At 43.7% G+C, this 18,452-nt stretch overlaps 1 protein-coding gene across 2 annotated transcripts in view; it reads left to right on the forward strand.

The window, feature by feature from the left end:
• The window catches only part of nck2b (NCK adaptor protein 2b), a 53,396-nt gene extending 35,994 nt beyond the window's left edge, over nt 1–17,402 (forward strand). For both annotated transcript variants that reach the window (XM_041845239.2, XM_041845240.2), the window contains exons 3-4: nt 15,042–15,799; nt 16,090–17,402. In XM_041845239.2, the coding sequence (XP_041701173.1) occupies nt 15,042–15,799; nt 16,090–16,284 (953 nt within the window). In that variant the 3' untranslated portion in view covers nt 16,285–17,402. The remainder of the gene's footprint in view (nt 1–15,041; nt 15,800–16,089) is intronic.
• Nucleotides 17,403–18,452: the final 1,050 nt, after the last annotated feature.

Consider the following 18,452-nt stretch of genomic DNA (forward strand, 5'->3'; position numbering starts at 1 on the left):
CAGCCACCTGCTACAACCTTGGCTTCCTCCAAGGACAACCTCTGTATGTAAATGGCTGGACCTCCATCTGTTTTCTGATTTGGTTATTACCAGGGTTACTTCAACCAGTGACATGTATGCAAGGCAGGTGTTATGCTATCACCTAAGAGAGACAATATTTGCTTTAGTCAGTCACCAGTTGATTTGAATCCTCTCTAGTGTAGGCCTGCTTATTTTCTATGTTTATTTAGCCGTAAAGCGCTTGTGTGTGTGTGTGTTCGCTCCAACCTAGGTAATCAGGTTTGTGCTGTACATAATCCTCTCTATCCACTGAGGTATTATAATTACTAACACAACTGCAGCCCTTTGTAGCGATTAAAATGACCTCCGTTTCTGTTTTCGAGCTGGGTCTACTGATAGGCTTCCAGTGTGTTCTTAGCTCTCCATGGGGTGCCAGTCCTGTATAATGCTCTGCCTGTGGAAACGTTGGCTCCGTTCACTTTCCCACAGGGAATGACCTGGTGCCAACCCAGCTAGGATGAAACTAAACTCTATGTCCTGCATTCATCTTAATGGAACGGTTCACATTGGGTGCCTCAGAAATGGCACCCTGTTCCTATATAGTGCACTACTTTTGACCAGCGCTCTGGTCAAAAGTAGTGCACTATATAGTGAATAGGGTGCCATTTCGGACATAGATATTCTTGTCAACAGGAACCTTTCAAAACAACTAAAACTATAATCTGCCTTAAAGTTTCTTTATGGGCTATTGAATAATCATGACATTAAACAAACACGAGTTGGGCAATTAAGCAGTAAGGCCGAGGGGGTGTGGTATATGGACAATATACCACGGCTAAGGGCTGTTCTTATGGACGACACAATGCAGAGTGCCTGGATACAGCCCTTAGCCGTGGTATATTGGCCATATACCACAACCTCCCCGAGGTGCTTATTGCTATTATAAACTGGTTACCAACGTAATTAGAGCAGTAAAATTAAATGTCTTGTCATACCCGTGGTATGAGTCTGATATACGACGGCTGTCAGCCAATCAGCATTCAGGGCTCGAACCACCCAGTTCATAATGACAAATAAATAATGTTTGAAGAAGATGAGGCTAATTCAAATTGGTTGACCTAATGCAGTCAAGTAGATGAATTGTGTTTAAATTAACCCTCTAAGTACAGTTGTGTCTGATTAAGTTATTTTTAGTTAATGACTCAGTGATTCTGTAAACAAGGTGGTTAATGGAGCCCTTTCCTCTTGATTAACTACATTCATTATGAGTGTTGGCACTCGGCAGACCTCATTCTGGTGTGCTACTTTTTCATTGATAATGCCAGTGTAATGAGGGTTGTGTTCAGGTCACTGTAAAAGCTATAGGCCAGTTGGCCACTGGCTCTATCAATACGGTGTTCAACCATTCAGGGCTGGCAGTTGGACATTGTTACGGATTGATTTGTTGCCATGCGATGTATATGGTCACGTTGTCTTTACTTACAACTTCAGGGGCCAATTTAGTGTGCTGCTCAACTAGGGGAGACGATGTATCTTATAGTTAACCAGAGCGTTGCTGGTCAGTGCTAAATATTAGCGTTTTAAAATTTGTATCTTCAAGCTGATCGTACTACAGTCCTAATATATAGATCAAACGACGTTGTGCTTGTCTGGAACTTGTGAAATGCACTTGACAAAAAGTGGTGTGGTGCTTAATCCGAGCCAGATGCTGATATTGCTGAAGTTTCCTCCTATCTGATTTGAAGGGAGTCGTCAAGGGCATTGAGTCTGTGATGGGCAATCTGAGGACAGTAGAACAGACAGAGAAATTGCTGCTCAGACAAGAATGACTAAGGCTTTATATGACAAGTGACAGAGAGCGATGGGGAGCTGTAGAGGGGTGTAGAGGTAAACGATAAGAGTATTGTCTGTGAGACAAGCACTCTCTCCTCCTCTACTCTCTACTCCCGTCATCCTACCACACTATCCTCCTCTACTCTCTACTCCCTTCATCCTACCACTCTCTCCTCCTCTACTCTCTACTCCCATCATCCTACCACTCTCTCCTCCTCTACTCTCTACTCCCGTCATCCTACCACACTATCCTCCTCTACTCTCTACTCCCTTCATCCTACCACTCTCTCCTCCTCTACTCTCTACTCCCATCATCCTACCACTCTCTCCTCCTCTACTCCCGTCATCCTACCACACTATCCTCCTCTACTCTCTACTCTCGTCATCCTACCACACTATCCTCCTCTACTCTCTACTCCCTTCATCCTACCACTCTCTCCTCCTACTCTCTACTCCCTTCATCCTACCACTCTCTCCTCCTCTACTCTCTACTCCCGTCATCCTACCACACTATCCTCCTCTACTCTCTACTCCCGTCATCCTACCACTCTCTCCTCCTCTACTCTCTACTCCCGTCATCCTACCACACTATCCTCCTCTACTCTCTACTCCCGTCATCCTACCACACTATCCTCCTCTACTCTCTACTCCCATCATCCTACCACTCTCTCCTCCTCTACTCCCATCATCCTACCACACTATCCTCCTCTCTCCATCTTCCTCCATCCCTCTCTTCCTCTAAGTGCACCCACACAGCTTTCCCACCCATCATCCAGAGAAAATGAGTTCCCGGCAAACCTCAGATAATCATCTTACTCTGATGTTCATCTGTGATTGTGGGGTATAGATAGGTAGATATAGCCTAGGTATCGGTTTACAGTATATCCTCCCTGTGCTGGAATTTAATTTCAGACTGAGGCATGGAGAAGAAAATCAGGTTTATGAAAATTGAATAAAGCGAAAGTTGTTGGCGAGTGATTAATTGGTCTCATACCACACCTTAAGTGTAGCGTCTCATCAGGAGGGAGGGAGGGAGGAGGGAGGGAGAGACAGGGTGGGAGGAGAGAGAGGAGGTAGAAGAGAGAAGGGAGAGAAGAAAGAGCGAGTGAAAAGAGCGAGACAGACGGGTAGAGAGGGAGAACATTGCTGCTTTCATGGACACTAAGTACCACCTGGACTCACATTTTTCTGGTGGATCACACTGCTACTTAATAGCATGGTGGGCGGTGGACCAATTATCTATTATCGGAGAACATCTGAGATTATTATTGCAAAGAGAACATTCTGATTAAGCACGGCCTGTTCCATTCGTCAGCCCATGTAATGTGCAGATATCTCAGTAACTACGTGGGCCTATATCTGGGATTGATACTGTATAGCTTGGCAATCACTTCTCATCAAATTACTTTCTTTTCTCACTCCTCTAGTACCGCTGCAGTAGCCATATGCAGTGCATTGGGAAAGTATTCAGACCACTTGACTTTTTGCACATTTTGTTACGTTACAATGAATTAAATAAAAAAATGTCCTCATCAATCTACACACAATACCCCATAATTACAAAGCGAAAACAGGTTTTTAGAAATGTTTGCAGATTTATTAAAAATAAAAAAACAGAGATACCTTATTTAAGTATTCAGACCCTTTGCTATGAGACTTGAAATTGAGCTCAGGTGCATCCTGTTTCCATTGATCATCCTTGATGTTTCTACAACTTGATTGGAGTACATATGTGGTAAATTAAATTGATTGGACATGATTTGGAAAGGCACACACCTGTCTATATAAGGTCCCACAGTTGACAGTGCATGTCAGAGCAAAAATCAAGCCATGAGGTCGAAGGAATTGTCCGTAGAGCTCAGAGACAGGATTGTGTCGAGGCACAGATCTGGGGAAGGGTACCAAAAAATGTCTGCAGCATTGAAGGTCCCCAAGAACACAGTGGCCTCCATCATTCTTAAATGGAAGAAGTTTGGAACCATCAAGACTCTTCCTAGAGTTGGCCGCCCGGCCAAACTGAGCAATCGGGGGAGAAGTGCCTTGGTCAGGGAGGTGACCAAGAGCCCGATGGTCACTCTAACAGAGCTCCAGAGTTCCTCTGTGGGGATGGGAGAACCTTCCAGAAGGACAATCGTCTCTGCAGCACTCCACTAATCAGGCCTTTATATTAGAGTGGCCAGACGGAAGACACTCCTCAGTAAAAGGCACATGACAGCCCGCTTGGAGTTTGCCAAAAGGCACCTAAATACTCTCAGACCATGAGAAACAAGATTATCTGGTCTGATGATACCAAGATTGAACTCTTTGGCCTGGATGCCAAGCGTCACGTCTGGAGGAAACCTGGCACCATCCCTACGGTGAATCATGGTGGTGGCAGCATCATGCTGTGGGGATGTTTTTCAGCTGCAGGGACTGGGAGACTAGTCAGGATCGAGGCAAAGATGAACGGAGCAAAGTACAGAGAGATCCTTGATGAAAAACTGCTCCAGAGCTCTCAGGACCTCAGACTGGGGCGAAGGTTCACCTTCAAACAGGACAATGACCCTAAGCACACAGCCAATACAAAGCAGGAGTGGCTTTGGGACAAGTCTCTGAATGTCCTTCAGTGGCCCAGCCAGAGCCTTTTCTTGAACCAGATTTAACATCTATGGAGAGATAGCTGAAAATAGCTGTGCAGAGAAGAATGGGAGAAACTCAGGATTGGCTTTGGGATAAGTTTCTGAATGTCCTTGAGTGGCCCAGCCAGAGCCCAGACTTTAACCCAATCGAACATCTCTGGAGAGACCTGACAATAGCTGTGCAGCGACGCTCCCCATCCAACCTGACAGAGCTTGAGAGGATCTGCAGAGAAAAATGGGAGAATCTCCCCAAATACAGGTGTGGCAAGCCTGTAGCGTCATACCCAAGAAGACTCAAGGCTGTAATCGCTGCCAAAGGTGCTTCAACAAAGTACTGAGTAAAGGGTCTGAATACTTATGTAAATGTGATATTTCAGTTTTTTCTTTTTAATAAATTTGCCAACATTTCTAAACACCTATTGTTGCTTTGTCATTATGGGGTTTTGTGTGTAGATTGGTGAGGAAATTTAATCAATTTTAGAATAAGGCTGTAATGTGGAAAAAGTCAAGGGGTCTGAATACTTTCCGAATGCACTGTATGATTAGTGTTACTCTGCAATCACCATTGTGCTACATTGAACAGTTGTCACCAGGTCCTCCACATTGCTGCCCTGCACCAAGCTGGATAGGGTTATCCCTGGCCCTGGCCTGTTCTCCTCAATCAGCGTAAATTTAAAAGCGTATCGTAAAGCATCGATGAATCAGCTGTTTGGGTCCACACTGAGACTCGCCTCGGGCCTGGTGGAATTGATGGCTTGGTGAGGGCCCAGTTTAATTGATGACTTGGTGAGGGCCCAGTTGAAATGATGACTTGGTGAGGGCCCAGTTGAAATGATGACTTGGTGAGGGCCCAGTTGAAATGATGACTTGGTGAGGGCCCAGTTGAATTGATGACTTTGTGCGGGCTCATTGATCTGGGGAACCACTCTTAATGACCTGTGAAGCGTTGTTAGCCTAAATGTGGAAATGACACGCACGCTTGCACACACACAGACACACAGACACACACAACTTTAGGCTTTCAAGGCACTTCCTCACGATTTCTGTCCTACTTATTTTTGTATTATTTTTCAGGTAAAGTTAGATTTTCAGAGCAGTGAAACCAAACTACCTGAAACTATACCTAGCTTTGACTGTTAACACTAGGCCAGCCTCATCATATGTTTCCTGGTTTGATTCCCATTAGCGCTTGTTGTTGTCTAATTAGTGTTGCCACTGTCATCACGCCGTTGCTTAGTGGGGGCGACTGTGAGTCAGTGTGTCGTTGCTGTTGTGGTGTGTGAGCGCAACACAGAACACCTCGTTTGTTGTTGCATGCTGCAGAGGAATGAACAGGAAAGCCATGGATCAGCTGTCAGAGCTTGCTAAGGAAGGAAGGTACAGTGGGGAAAAAAAGCATTTAGTCAGCCACCAATTGTGCAAGTTCTCCCACTTAAAAAGATGAGAGAGGCCTGTAATTTTCATCATAGGTACACGTCAACTATGACAGACATATTGAGGAAAAAAATTCCAGAAAATCACATTGTAGGATTTTTTATGAATTTATTTACAAATTATGGTGGAAAATAAGTATTTGGTCACCTACAAACAAGCAAGATTTCTGGCTCTCACAGACCTGTAACTTCTTCTTTTAAGAGGCTCCTCTGTCCTCCACTCGTTACCTGTATTAATGGCACCTGTTTGAACTTGTTATCAGTATAAAAGACACCTGTCCACAACCTCAAACAGTCACACTCCAAACTCCACTATGGCCAAGACCAAAGAGCTGTCAAAGGACACCAGAAACAAAATTGTAGACCTGCACCAGGCTGGGAAGACTGAATCTGCAATAGGTAAGCAGCTTGGTTTGAAGAAATCAACTGTGGGAGCAATTATTAGGAAATGGAAGACATACAAGACCACTGATAATCTCCCTTGATCTGGAGCAAAAATCCCAGAACCACACGAGGGGACCTAGTGAATGACCTGCAGAGAGCTGGGACCAAAGTAACAAAGCCTACCATCAGTAACACACTACGCCGCCAGGGACTCAAATCCTGCAGTGCCAGACGTGTCCCCCTGCTTAAGCCAGTACATGTCCAGGCCCGCCTGAAGTTTGCTAGAGTGCATTTGGATGATCCAGAAGAGGATTGGGAGAATGTCATATGGTCAGATGAAACCAAAATAGAACTTTTTGGTATAAACTCAACTCATCGTGTTTGGAGGGCAAAGAATGCTGAGTTGCATCCAAAGAACACCATACCTACTGTGAAGCATGGGGGTGGAAACATCATGCTTTTGGGCTGTTTTTCTGCAAAGGGACCAGGACGACTGATCCGTGTAAAGGAAAGAATGAATGGGGCCATGTATCGTGAGATTTTGAGTGACAACCTCCTTCCATCAGCAAGGGCATTGAAGATGAAACGTGGCTGGGTCTTTCAGCATGACAATGATCCCAAACACACCGCCAGGGCAACGAAGGAGTGGCTTCGTAAGAAGCATTTCAAGGTCCTGGAGTGGCCTAGCCAGTCTCCAGATCTCAACCCCATAGAAAATCTTTGGAGGGGAGTTGAAAGTCTGTGTTGCCCAGCGACAGCCCCAAAACATCACTGCTCTAGAGGAGATCTGCATGGAGGAATGGGCCAAAATACCAGCAACAGTGTGTGAAAACCTTGTGAAGACTTACAGAAAACGTTTGACCTGTGTCATTGCCAACAAAGGGTATATAACAAAGTATTGAGAAACTTTTGTTATTGACCAAATACTTATTTTCCACCATAATTTGCAAATAAATTCATTAAAAATCCTACAATGTGATTTTCGGGGGAAAAAAATCTCATTTTGTCTGTCATAGTTGACGTGTACCTATGATGAAAATTACAGGCCTCTCATCTTTTTAAGTGGGAGAACTTGCACAATTGGTGGCTGACTAAATACTTTTTTTCCCACTGTATACATGTGTGTCGTCTCAGAGAAAAGTTGTGTGTGTGTGTTCATAGACAAGTGTGTGTGTGTGTGTAAATGCCAATCTCCCTGCCTGCCACTTGCTCTACAACCCTTTAAATGCCATCGGCCCTACCATGTAAAACAACATAAAGCCCAGTACGCTCCAGTATGTAAAGCAAATGTTAGCTTTTTCCTTTATTTCTGTGAAAGCTATAAATAGTGACTGTGGCTCTCTCCTCACAGTTTGTGGTGTGAGGGATGGAATGACTTGTTGATGGGGGGATAGTTGTGAAAGGGGCTAAGTGATGGTATTTCACCATCCTCCGTTTCCCCGCACCCCCCTCTTCCCCCCGTCCCCCCCACCTCTCAAGGTCAATGTTTCCCCAAATCGCTCCGTGATGGAGGCTGATTCATGGAGACAAGGGCTGTCTTCTCGTCATTTTAACTCTGAGGGTGTTTTATTCTGTTCTTGGTTAAGAGGAGTTTGTCCTTTTGTATTTATACTCTAGGCTTGTTTGTTGTGGGTCATATTTGACTCAGTCGGTCCGTCATGCTGTCGGTCTCCATATATGTGTGTCTGGTGTGTGTGTTTCAGTATGTAGGATGTAGGCTAGTCTATGATTGAACCAGTATCTAGGCAAAGGAGCCTCTTCCGGTCCAAAACAATACATTGAAATGTTTTCGGTTGCTTGTAAATGTTTATTTAGGGTAAACGTCCCTATTAAGCCCACCAAATCCGCTTTTCAGACATTTTTTATATATGCTGCCCCAATTTAAGTGAGAAGTCTCTCATTTGAAGTGTCAATAATTCATTTATACCAATTTCTAATGTTTTTATTGTTTAATTTGTCAAAATATGTTGAAAGTCTGGCATGGGCTTAATGTTCCAATTAAGCCCACTTCAGATTTGTTGATAAATAAATATATATATATATAAAAAATCGTAACAATACAAACTTGTTCTATTCAAATCTGTATTCTCTTAGCTCTCAAAAGCTATTTTCATTTTGTCTCCACCCCTATGGCCTGTAAATGGCATTTGAAATAGGCATGACCAGCCTTTTTGCTGTGTGAAAAAGCTAAACTTACATGTCTTCTTTGGAATGTACCCAAAAATCGATTTATGAACAAAATCAAAACTATAGTGGAAATGACTCTTCAATACTTCATCTTTCAATATGTGTTGTCATTTTGTCTGTATCTCTAACCTGTGGTGTGCTGTTGGCATTTGAAATTGGCCAAAATTGCAGATGTTTTTATGAAGATTTCTGAAGACCGACTGACTAAAAGAAAAACAGTTTGCAGGTTCAATACTAATGTTCTAAGGACAGTAAATGAGTCAATTTCAGGATTTACATTTAACCAATAACTTTAATTGATTTTAAAATGTTAATCACATTTATGGTAGTAGTTTGAAAACATTGTAAAAACACATTTTAAAACCATTCAGTTCATTGTTGAGTAATATTAAAACATGCATTTCATTGTGAGGAGACATCAGTCATAACATCGTGAAGCTCATGTATCATTAGCCTATAACTTAAGCAAAATAAACAAGAAACATTTCTGCAATTTCTACTTTCTCCTTGGCTAAATGTAGGCCTATGCTCTGATGTGATTTTATCATTTTAGTTATCTTAGTAGTGTAACATAACAGGTTATAGGGTGGTCTAAGCTTTCTTTTGGTTGTGGTTGTCTTTGCTTGCCAGTCTTACGCTAACAAGTCTTTGATGGCTTTCATCTTGTTTTTGTACAGATTTTCAATGACTTCATGATTGCGCAAATAGAATGGTCCAGGTCCCTCCAGCTCTGCTTTGCAGAGGATGAACTTGAGCTCTACACCCTCAATCTTGCCCCTGGATGGGAGGAAGAATATGTTGTTTGGCACTCTGTCTAGGAACTTCATCACATACCGTTCACCCTCTGGTGGTGCTGACTCGTTAAGTGATCGTGCGATGTAGTATGCCGCTGGTTTCGTGAACATGACAGCATAGTACTCGTCTCTCTCCACTGTGAAGGTTGTGGTACAGGTTTCTGTGTTCACATTGGCCTCTTTGCCCACTGCCTCCGATGCATTTGCCTTCTCCAGAGGAGTCTTCTTGCTCTTAGTCTTGCCATCCTTTGGTTGTTTCTTTTTTGCTGCCTTCTTTTTTCTCAATTTCCCCTAGCCGCAACAAGGCTTGTTCAGATGTTAGAGACTCTCCATATTTTAGAGTTGATTCTCTGTCTTTTGGCTGGATTGCTCTTCTTGGTTGGCATGATGCGTTGCAGGAAGAAATCTTTGATGCCAATGCCTGATGAGGGTGAAGGGCTTGAAGTTGCAGAGGATGCAGACGTTGATGGTTGGGGTTCCGACTTCCTTATGGTCAGTTCCGCATGGTCCCGCATGAATCGTTCAAACCATTTTTGTCCGGGTCTTTGGGCCTTGAAGGGGGTTTGAAGTTCCTTTGCTATCACAAACTCTTGAACGAGATGGAGAAGATCCGTCCGGGTAAAGCCCCAACCCCACTGGCAAAGGACCTGAAGAGATGGAGAAGATCCGTCCGGGTAAAGCCCCAACCCCACTGGCAAAGGACCTGAAGAGATGGAGAAGATCCATCCGGGTAAAGCCCCAACCCCACTGGCAAAGGACCTGAAGAGATGGAGAAGATCCGTCCGGGTAAAGCCCCAACCCCACTGGCAAAGGACCTGAAGAGATGGAGAAGGTCCGTCCGGGTAAAGCCCCAACCCCACTGGCAAAGGACCTGAAGAGATGGAGAATGACAAAGCATTAGTCCTGGACGCACGTGTGAGAGCACACACACACATGTTTGCATGCACACACACACTTACACACGCACACAAACACGTACACAGGCACACACACATACCCAGGCACACACACATACCCACAGGTCACACATTGAGAACCACTGGATTAGGCAAAATCACATTTTTCATGACCTCATATTAGGCTACCCACTGTTTCATGTTATCCTTTTCTTAGCCTATCAGTCACTATAGTATAACCCTACCTGAAGACACTCTGAAATCTCCTGCACTACTGCTGGACTCAGGTAGATCACATGTCCCTGTTGTGCATCAATGCTCAGCTGCTCCTTCACTCTCTGCCTCAACGACTTCCTGTCGACTCCATAACGTTTTGCCAGAAATGAGAGATTTTGCATTGTTCCCTCCCTGTACAGACGGCATGTTTCTATCATGCGTGGGCATGAACTGTAGTTTTTTCGTGTTTTAGTCATCTCAAACTAAAACCCATCTGAAAAGTAGGCCAAAAAAAGTATTGTTAATGTTAGGATAGAATATAGGCCTATCCAGAATGAATTGACCTATGCAATATGAATATATATGGGTATTAATTATCTGAATTATGGAGCTGAGGGGGGGAAAAGGAAAAAAAGCTTAATAGAGCGTAAGTGAAATAGTGAATATGGTTAAAAAATAATATTTTATTCTACACACATGACATTGAAAAAAACAATTATATGAAATAAATCTATATATGGTGCACTAACATAACATGAAAAGTATAAATGTATCATGCAGAGAAATAATTAGCCATACTCATTTATATCCACCCCAGACAGTGTGATATTTCTGCTAGCGTCCCCTTTAAGCCCACCAGGTAAAAATGTTAATTAAATAATTAATAAAGATAAGCATACACATTTGTCTATTTAACAGTATAAGAATAGAAACGGCATACAACAATGTAAACTATACCTCCTTATCATGCTTTGTCATAGCAAAGAACCATACTATGTAGCTACTGTATTGATGCAGCATGTGGTCTGTTTGCTAGCATGCTAAAACTCATATTTTGATTTCAAAATAAACTATATTTATAATTCAAGTAATATTCTAATATATGTCTTATTCAAAACACTAATCACTTAAATGTTGATAACAAATGAGTACTTACCAAAAACAGGAGTAGAAATATGCAAAAAATGTTATCTTCTGAGGGTACCAAAATCACGAAAGTTTTTTTGCAACTTCTTCTGGGATCAGCAGGCACGTCACACATATGCTTTGATAACTCAATATTGACAAATCTGATTGGCTTACAATAAGTGTCAGTTATGTAACAAGCAGCTTCATTGGGAGAAACATCACACAGCAAGAAATGCTGTAGTTTTTTTTTATTTGACGCAGAAGTTGCAAGTGGGCTTATATGGTACATGGGCTTAATAGGGACGTTTACCCTAGTCCTTTATTGGAAGTACATACAGGGCGTCACGGCAGTAAATGACAATAGTTGCAGGCAAGTCATATTTAGAGAGTGATGAATGTGTTTTGACATTATAACGCTTGAAGAGCTGGTGAATGGTAGCTTGAATGGTAGCTTTCTGGGCAGAAAGGAGATCTCGTCGTATTCATCGTCTCCATTGCCCAGATTGTGGTCCTCTGTAGCTCAGCTGGTAGAGCACGGCGCTTGTAACGCCAAGGTAGTGGGTTCGATCCCCGGGACCACCCATACACAAAAATGTATGCACGCATGACTGTAAGTCGCTTTGGATAAAAGCGTCTGCTAAATGGCTTATTATTATTATTATTATTATTATTATTATTATTATACTGGTTCAGTCTACGATATGCTCTTTTCATGAGGGGAATACTATTATAGGAGGCAGAGAGAAGATCTATGATTTAATCATGTTTTTTGGTCCCAACGGCTTTGTGTCATCATGTTATCTGTGCTGTGTGTAACTGGGCATTGTGTAAGCTATGTGATGCTTCCCATGAGCAGGTGTATCTGTCATTGTGAGATGAGTTCCACATTTGAATAAAAGTGTGTGTCTCTGTGTGCGTGCCTGCTGCATGCTTATTACATACCTGTGTGCAGCCCATCTCATCTCAGGTTTGCGTGCTCTTGTAAGTCTGCTAATACCGGAGTGTTGTTGCTGTACACTCACGCAAAGACCCTCCCTGGTTGGCTGCGTGCTCCGTCAGAGCAGAAGGCCAGTTAAGCGTCAAGAACACGGGAGGTCAGAAAGCCGCCTTGTTTCATGCATGAGATGTGGAGGAGGAAGAGGGGGTGGAGATGGAGGAAAGGGATTGTTTGTGACCTTTCGGAGTGCTCCCCTGCCTGGCTGTGAGGGAGTGGGTGAGAGGGTTGAGCTTTATTCTCTCTGACACTAGGCTTTAAATGGCAATGATCCTCATCCTTCTGCTTGCATTAGTGCTTCTGTATATTGTCTTAAATATACAGTACAAGTCAAAAGTTTGGACACACCTACTCATTCCAGGGTTTTTCTTTATTTTTACTATTTTCTACATTGTAGAATAATAGTGAAGACATCAAAACTATGAAATAACACATATGGAATCATGTAGTAACCAAAAAAGTGTTAAACAAATCAAAATATATTTTATATTTGAGATTCTTCAAAGTAACCACCCCTTGCCTTCATGACAGCTTTGCACACTCTTGGCATTCTTTCAACCAGCTTCATGAGGTAGTCACCTGGAATGCATTTCAATTAACAGGTGTGCCTTCTTAAAAGTGAATTTGTGGAATTTCTTTCCTTCTTAATGCATTTGAGAAAATCAGTTGTGTTGTGACAAGGTAGGGGGGGTATACAGAAGATAGCCCTATTTGGTAAAAGACCAAGTCCATATTATGGCAAGAACAGGTCAAATAAGCAGAGAAATTACAGTCCATCATTACTTTAAGACATGAAGGTCAGTCAATCTGGAAAATGTCAAGAACTTTGAAAGTTTCTTCAAGTGCAGTCGCAAAATCCATCAAGCGCTATGATGAAACTGGCTCTCATGAGGACTGCCGCAGGAAAGGAAGACCCAAAGTTACTTCTGCTGCAGAGGATAAGTTCATTAGAGTTACCAGCCTCAGAAATTGCAGCCCAAATAAATGCTTCACAGGGTTCAAGTAACACACATCTCAACATCAACTGTTCAGAGGAGACTGCGTGAATCAGGCCTTCATGGTCGAATTGCTGCAAAGAAACCACTACTAAAGGACACCAATAAGAAGAAGAGACTTGCTTGGGCCAAGAAACACAAGCAATGGACATTAGACTGGTTAAAATCTGTCCTTTGGTCTGATGAGTCCAAATTTGAGATTTTTGGTTCCAACCGCCGTGTCTTTGTGAGACGCAGATGGATGATCTCTGCATGTGTGGTTCCCACCGTGAAGCATGGAGGAAGAGGTATTATGGTGTGGGGGTGCTTTGCTGGTGACACTGTCAGTAATTTATTTAGAATTCAAGGCACACTTAACCAGCATGGCTACCACAGCATTCTGCAGAGATACGCCATCCCATCTGGTTTGCGCTTAGTGGGACTATCATTTTTTTTTCAACAGGACAATGACCCAAAACACCTCCAGGCTGTGTAAGGGCTATTTGACCAAGAAGGAGAGGGATGGAGTGCTGCATCAGATGACCTGGCCTCCACAATCCCCCGACCTCAACCCAATTGAAATGGTTTGGGATCAGTTGGACCGCAGAGTGAAGGAAAAGCAACCAACAAGTGCTCAGCATATGTGGAAACTCCTTCAAGACTGTTGGAAAAGCATTCCAGGTGAAGCTGTTTGAGAGAATGCCAAGAGTGTGCAAAGCTGTCATCAAGGCAAAGGGTGGTTACTTTGAAGAATCTCAAATATATAATATATTTTGATTTGGTTAACACTTTTTTGGTTACTACATCATTCCATATGTGTTATTTCATAGTTTTGATGTCTTCACTATTATTCTACAATATAGAAAATAGTAAAAGTAAAGAAAAACACTTGAATGTCCAAACTTCTGACTGGTACTTTATGTGTCAATGTTAAGAGAGCGAGTTAGAGCGATTGAGAGTCTCTAAAGTGAAAGGAGTAGCCTAATTTTACGGGAGTAGTATACAGTGGGGGACCGGTTTGGGGGGTTGTTATTGAAAGGGGTTAAAGGTCAAGATTTTCAAGCGAGAGAGCCAACCAAGCACTCCACAGGATGTGTTCCAAATGGCACCCTATTCCCTACATATTGCACTACTTTTGACAAGAGCCCTATGTTTTGACAAAGTCCCATAGGGCTCTGGTCAGAAGTAGTGCACTATGTAGGAAATAGGGTGCCATTTGGGATGCAGACCATATCCACCCTCCCGACCACCTCGGTGTCATCCGATCTGCATTTCCTGTCTCCTAAACAGCCTCCCGGCACGGTGGTCTGGTCAGTAGCTGCCTGAGAGGAGTTAACATTGCCTATCAATACCCAGAACCCCCCTGGTCTCTCCTCTGGCCTCACCTCCAGTTTCCCTCCAGCACTAATTACCCAGAACCCCTCACTCCTCCCTAACTTTATCTGAAGTGTTTACCTTCTCCCTGGCTGCAACCTCAAAGAGAAGCGGTGCCCTCCTAACCCCGGACCGTCTTCTACCAGCAGTACTAGGAGCTAATTAGCTCAGATTGTTGCTGCACTTCACTTGAAGACTGTTTTTGGCGTAGCGTAGCTGCCTACTTAATCTCAATGACAACTTAGGGCTTTCTGTTTGGAGCCGTTTTCTCTAGATGTTTTACACCAGCCTTTTAACCTAATATGTTGAGGAGGGAGTTTTTACTATGTTATTCTGCTCTGTTGTGTAACTACTGCTGCGATCTTCAATGTATGGTATAAATATTTATTGTCTATTATACTAACTTATTTCTCTCTCTCCCTCTCGAAGGCCTGGGGAAGACCAAGAGGAAGACGAGTGCCCGCGATGCCTCGCCAACGCCCAGCACGGACGCAGAGTACCCGTCCAATGGTGGTGGAGGTAGCAGCGCCGAGCGTATCTACGACCTTAGCATCCCAGCCCTGGTCAAGTTCGCCTACACGGCGGAGCGGGAAGACGAGCTGACACTGGTGAAGGGGTCAAGGGTCATTGTCATGGAGAAGTGTAGCGACGGCTGGTGGCGAGGGAGTTCTGAAGGTCAGGTAGGCTGGTTCCCCTCTAACTATGTCCTGGAGGAGGGGGAGGAGGAGGCCTCCTCAGGGGACCTAAGCGGAGGAGGTTACCCAGGACAGGGGGCAGGGTCGGGAGGGGTGACCAACGGGACCACCAGGGCGCTCCACACTGTTCAGACGCTGTACCCCTTCAGCTCTGTGACAGACGAGGAGCTGAACTTTGAGAAGGGCGAGGTGATGGAGGTGCTGGAGAAACCGGAGAACGACCCTGAGTGGTGGCGGTGTCGGAACGCCCGTGGACAGGTGGGCCTGGTGCCAAAGAACTATGTGGTTATCCTTAGCGACGATCCGGCCCCCGGGGGTGGGGTGGGCTCGGGGCCCCACTCGCCCCAGATCAACTACACAGGGCCGGCACGCGTGGGAAAGTTTGCCGGGAAGGACTGGTACTATGGGGGAGTGACCAGGCATCAGGCGGAGTGTGCGCTCAACGAGAGAGGAGTTCAGGGAGACTTCCTTGTCAGAGACAGCGAATCATCGGTGAGTAGTCGAGAGTATTGTGATTGGTGGAACAGTTGAGAACAGTGGAGAACAGTTGATTTGTGTCGCTGATTATTTAAATAATAATGTACTCTAAAATGGTTTGCAATAGCTTTATCATACTGTATTTTGAGCAGTTTTTATTGGGAAAGCTGTCTTGAGGGAAATCTTACATTATTCAGTGGGACAGGGTGTACTTTACAGTAGAACTATGGCCCCCTCTAGTGGCTTAAGAATGAAACTCCATGGCAATAATCATCCATCCTTATTTCTCTCTCGCTCTCTCCCAGCCCAGTGATTTCTCTGTGTCCCTCAAGGCGATGGGAAAGAACAAGCACTTCAAGGTTGCGCTGGCGGAGGGGGTCTACTGTATCGGCCAGAGACGCTTCAGCACCATGGACGAGCTGGTGGAACACTACAAGAAAGCCCCTATCTTCACCAGCGAACACGGAGACAAACTCTACCTGGTCAAACCGCTGCTGTGACCACACACACAAACACACATGCTCGCATACACACATTTGCATACACACACACACACTCCGGACCCCGATGCTCGGCCTAACAACAAGCCTTATTACTGGACTTGCCGCTGACTGATTGAGCACAGCAATATCCACTGGTCTGCCAATGGCCCTTCAATACAGGAGCTAACAGTCCCCATAAACTCAACAGAAAACAGTTAGCACATAGAGAGACTCAAATGGTACATGTTGGCCACCGTAGCTCAGATTCCTTTCAAAATAATGACAGTGAGTCCTGTCTAGAAGTGTCCCTTCACTAAGGGGCCGTCTGTAAACACCCGCTCTTTGCCCTGGCTGACAACTCCACCTAGTAAAGCCTTGTCGTGCCTCTAGGTTTTTGGAGTGAGTACAGATTGGGATTTACAGTCAATAGTTCCTTCACAACAGCTACATACACTATGAAAGTGAATGTTTGTGTTGCCAGTGACATCACATTATCACTGGAGAGCTGTGATTTTGGGGGAAACAAACAGGAGAGAAACTGCTCTTCTCTTTTGCTCGTCTTCAGCAGGTCTTGTTGCTTTGTCTGTCGTTATCGAGTGACCCGTCCCTTGCAGAAAGTAGTATTATGTTTCCATAAAGACTGTTGTACCAGAAAGAAAGACGCCACAAATGGTACTGTACTGTATTTACCAGATAAGGAAAGGATGCCCTCTGTAGGTGTATTGTGGAATGGACACTGTCAGTAAGCTGTGCGTTGAATGTCCGTGGATGTATACGACCGACCGTATGTGCCACACCCTCATACTGCTCATATGTGTGCCCCGAACGTCCGAGTGAAAGCGTTGCTGATCGAGGATGAAGATTCAAGAGCGATAGGAAAACCTTTTGTTGATTGTCTGTTTGCCAATGAAAGTCTGTTCAACATTTGTTTCCTGCTTTTAAAAAAGAAAAACTGTCTTAATGTTACTGAGCACTGTTATTTAAATCTTGTTTTCAGCTGTATATGTCTATTTAAAAGAAGAATAAGGTGAATATTATATGAATTTAGATACAGCTAAAAGGTACTGTACTCCAAGACAGTGTGGTGACTGAGGTTTGAAATACTTTTGTTCAATTAAAAGTTTTTCCAAAATAGATTTCTGGTTGCACATTTGTCTAGTATTAAATTGTTTTCCTTTTGATATCACCTTTTTACAAGACTTTACCTGAGAAAAGAAAATAATTGTGTTCAATCTTGTTAAATTAGAAGACATTCAAATTGCATTTCTGTATTTATCATTTTCTACCAACAGATGGCAATGTTACTGTAGGTAGGATTTCATCATTTCAGGTCCTGAAAGCCCATCCTGATGCAAGAGCTTAGGTAACCACTAACGTGTGGAGGGGGAGCCAACCCACTGCTTTTTTCACAAAAACATGGTTTGTCTGGCACCCTATGGGCACTGGTCAAAAGTAGTGCACTATTTAGGTAATAGGGTGTCATTTGGGAAGCAGACAGTGCTTCTGATATCTTATAACCTAACCCATGGTAGCCATGTTGTCTCTTTCCTAGAGATAAATGAGCTTAGATATAGCTAGCCAGATCCAATACAGATGTGTTGTCTCCTTGCCGAGACGTAATGCTCCTGTCCAACTCCTCAGGGACAAACAGAGGTAAATGTGCACTGTATTTGAGGCACCCGTTGTGGTCGTCTGTGGTTGAGACAGTGTAGAAGTACATAGAGAGGAACCAAGAGACTAAGCAATCCTTGAATCCCAGTTAAAGTATGTGAAAGACCATGCAGTGTTTGTAAAGTTTGTCTTATATTATAATGTACAGTGAGAGAAAAAAGTATTTGATCCCCTGCTGATTTTGTACGCTTGCCCACTGACAAAGACATGATCAGTCTAATTTTAATGGTAGGTTTATTTGAACAGTGAGAGACAGAATAACAACAAAAAAATCCAGAAAAATGCATGTAAAAAATGTTGTAAATTGATTTGCATTTTAATGAGGGAAATAAGTATTTGACCCCTCTGCAAAACATGACTTAGTATTTGGTGGCAAAACCCTTGTTGGCAATCACAGAGGTCAGACGTTTCTTGTAGTTGGCCACCAGGTTTGCACACATCTCAGGAGGGATTTTGTCCCACTCCTCTTTGCAGATCTTCTCCAAGTCATTAAGGTTTCGAGCCTGACGTTTGGC

Source organism: Coregonus clupeaformis, chromosome 24 (assembly GCF_020615455.1).
Source record: "Coregonus clupeaformis isolate EN_2021a chromosome 24, ASM2061545v1, whole genome shotgun sequence".
Classification (NCBI taxonomy): Eukaryota; Metazoa; Chordata; class Actinopteri; order Salmoniformes; family Salmonidae; genus Coregonus; species Coregonus clupeaformis.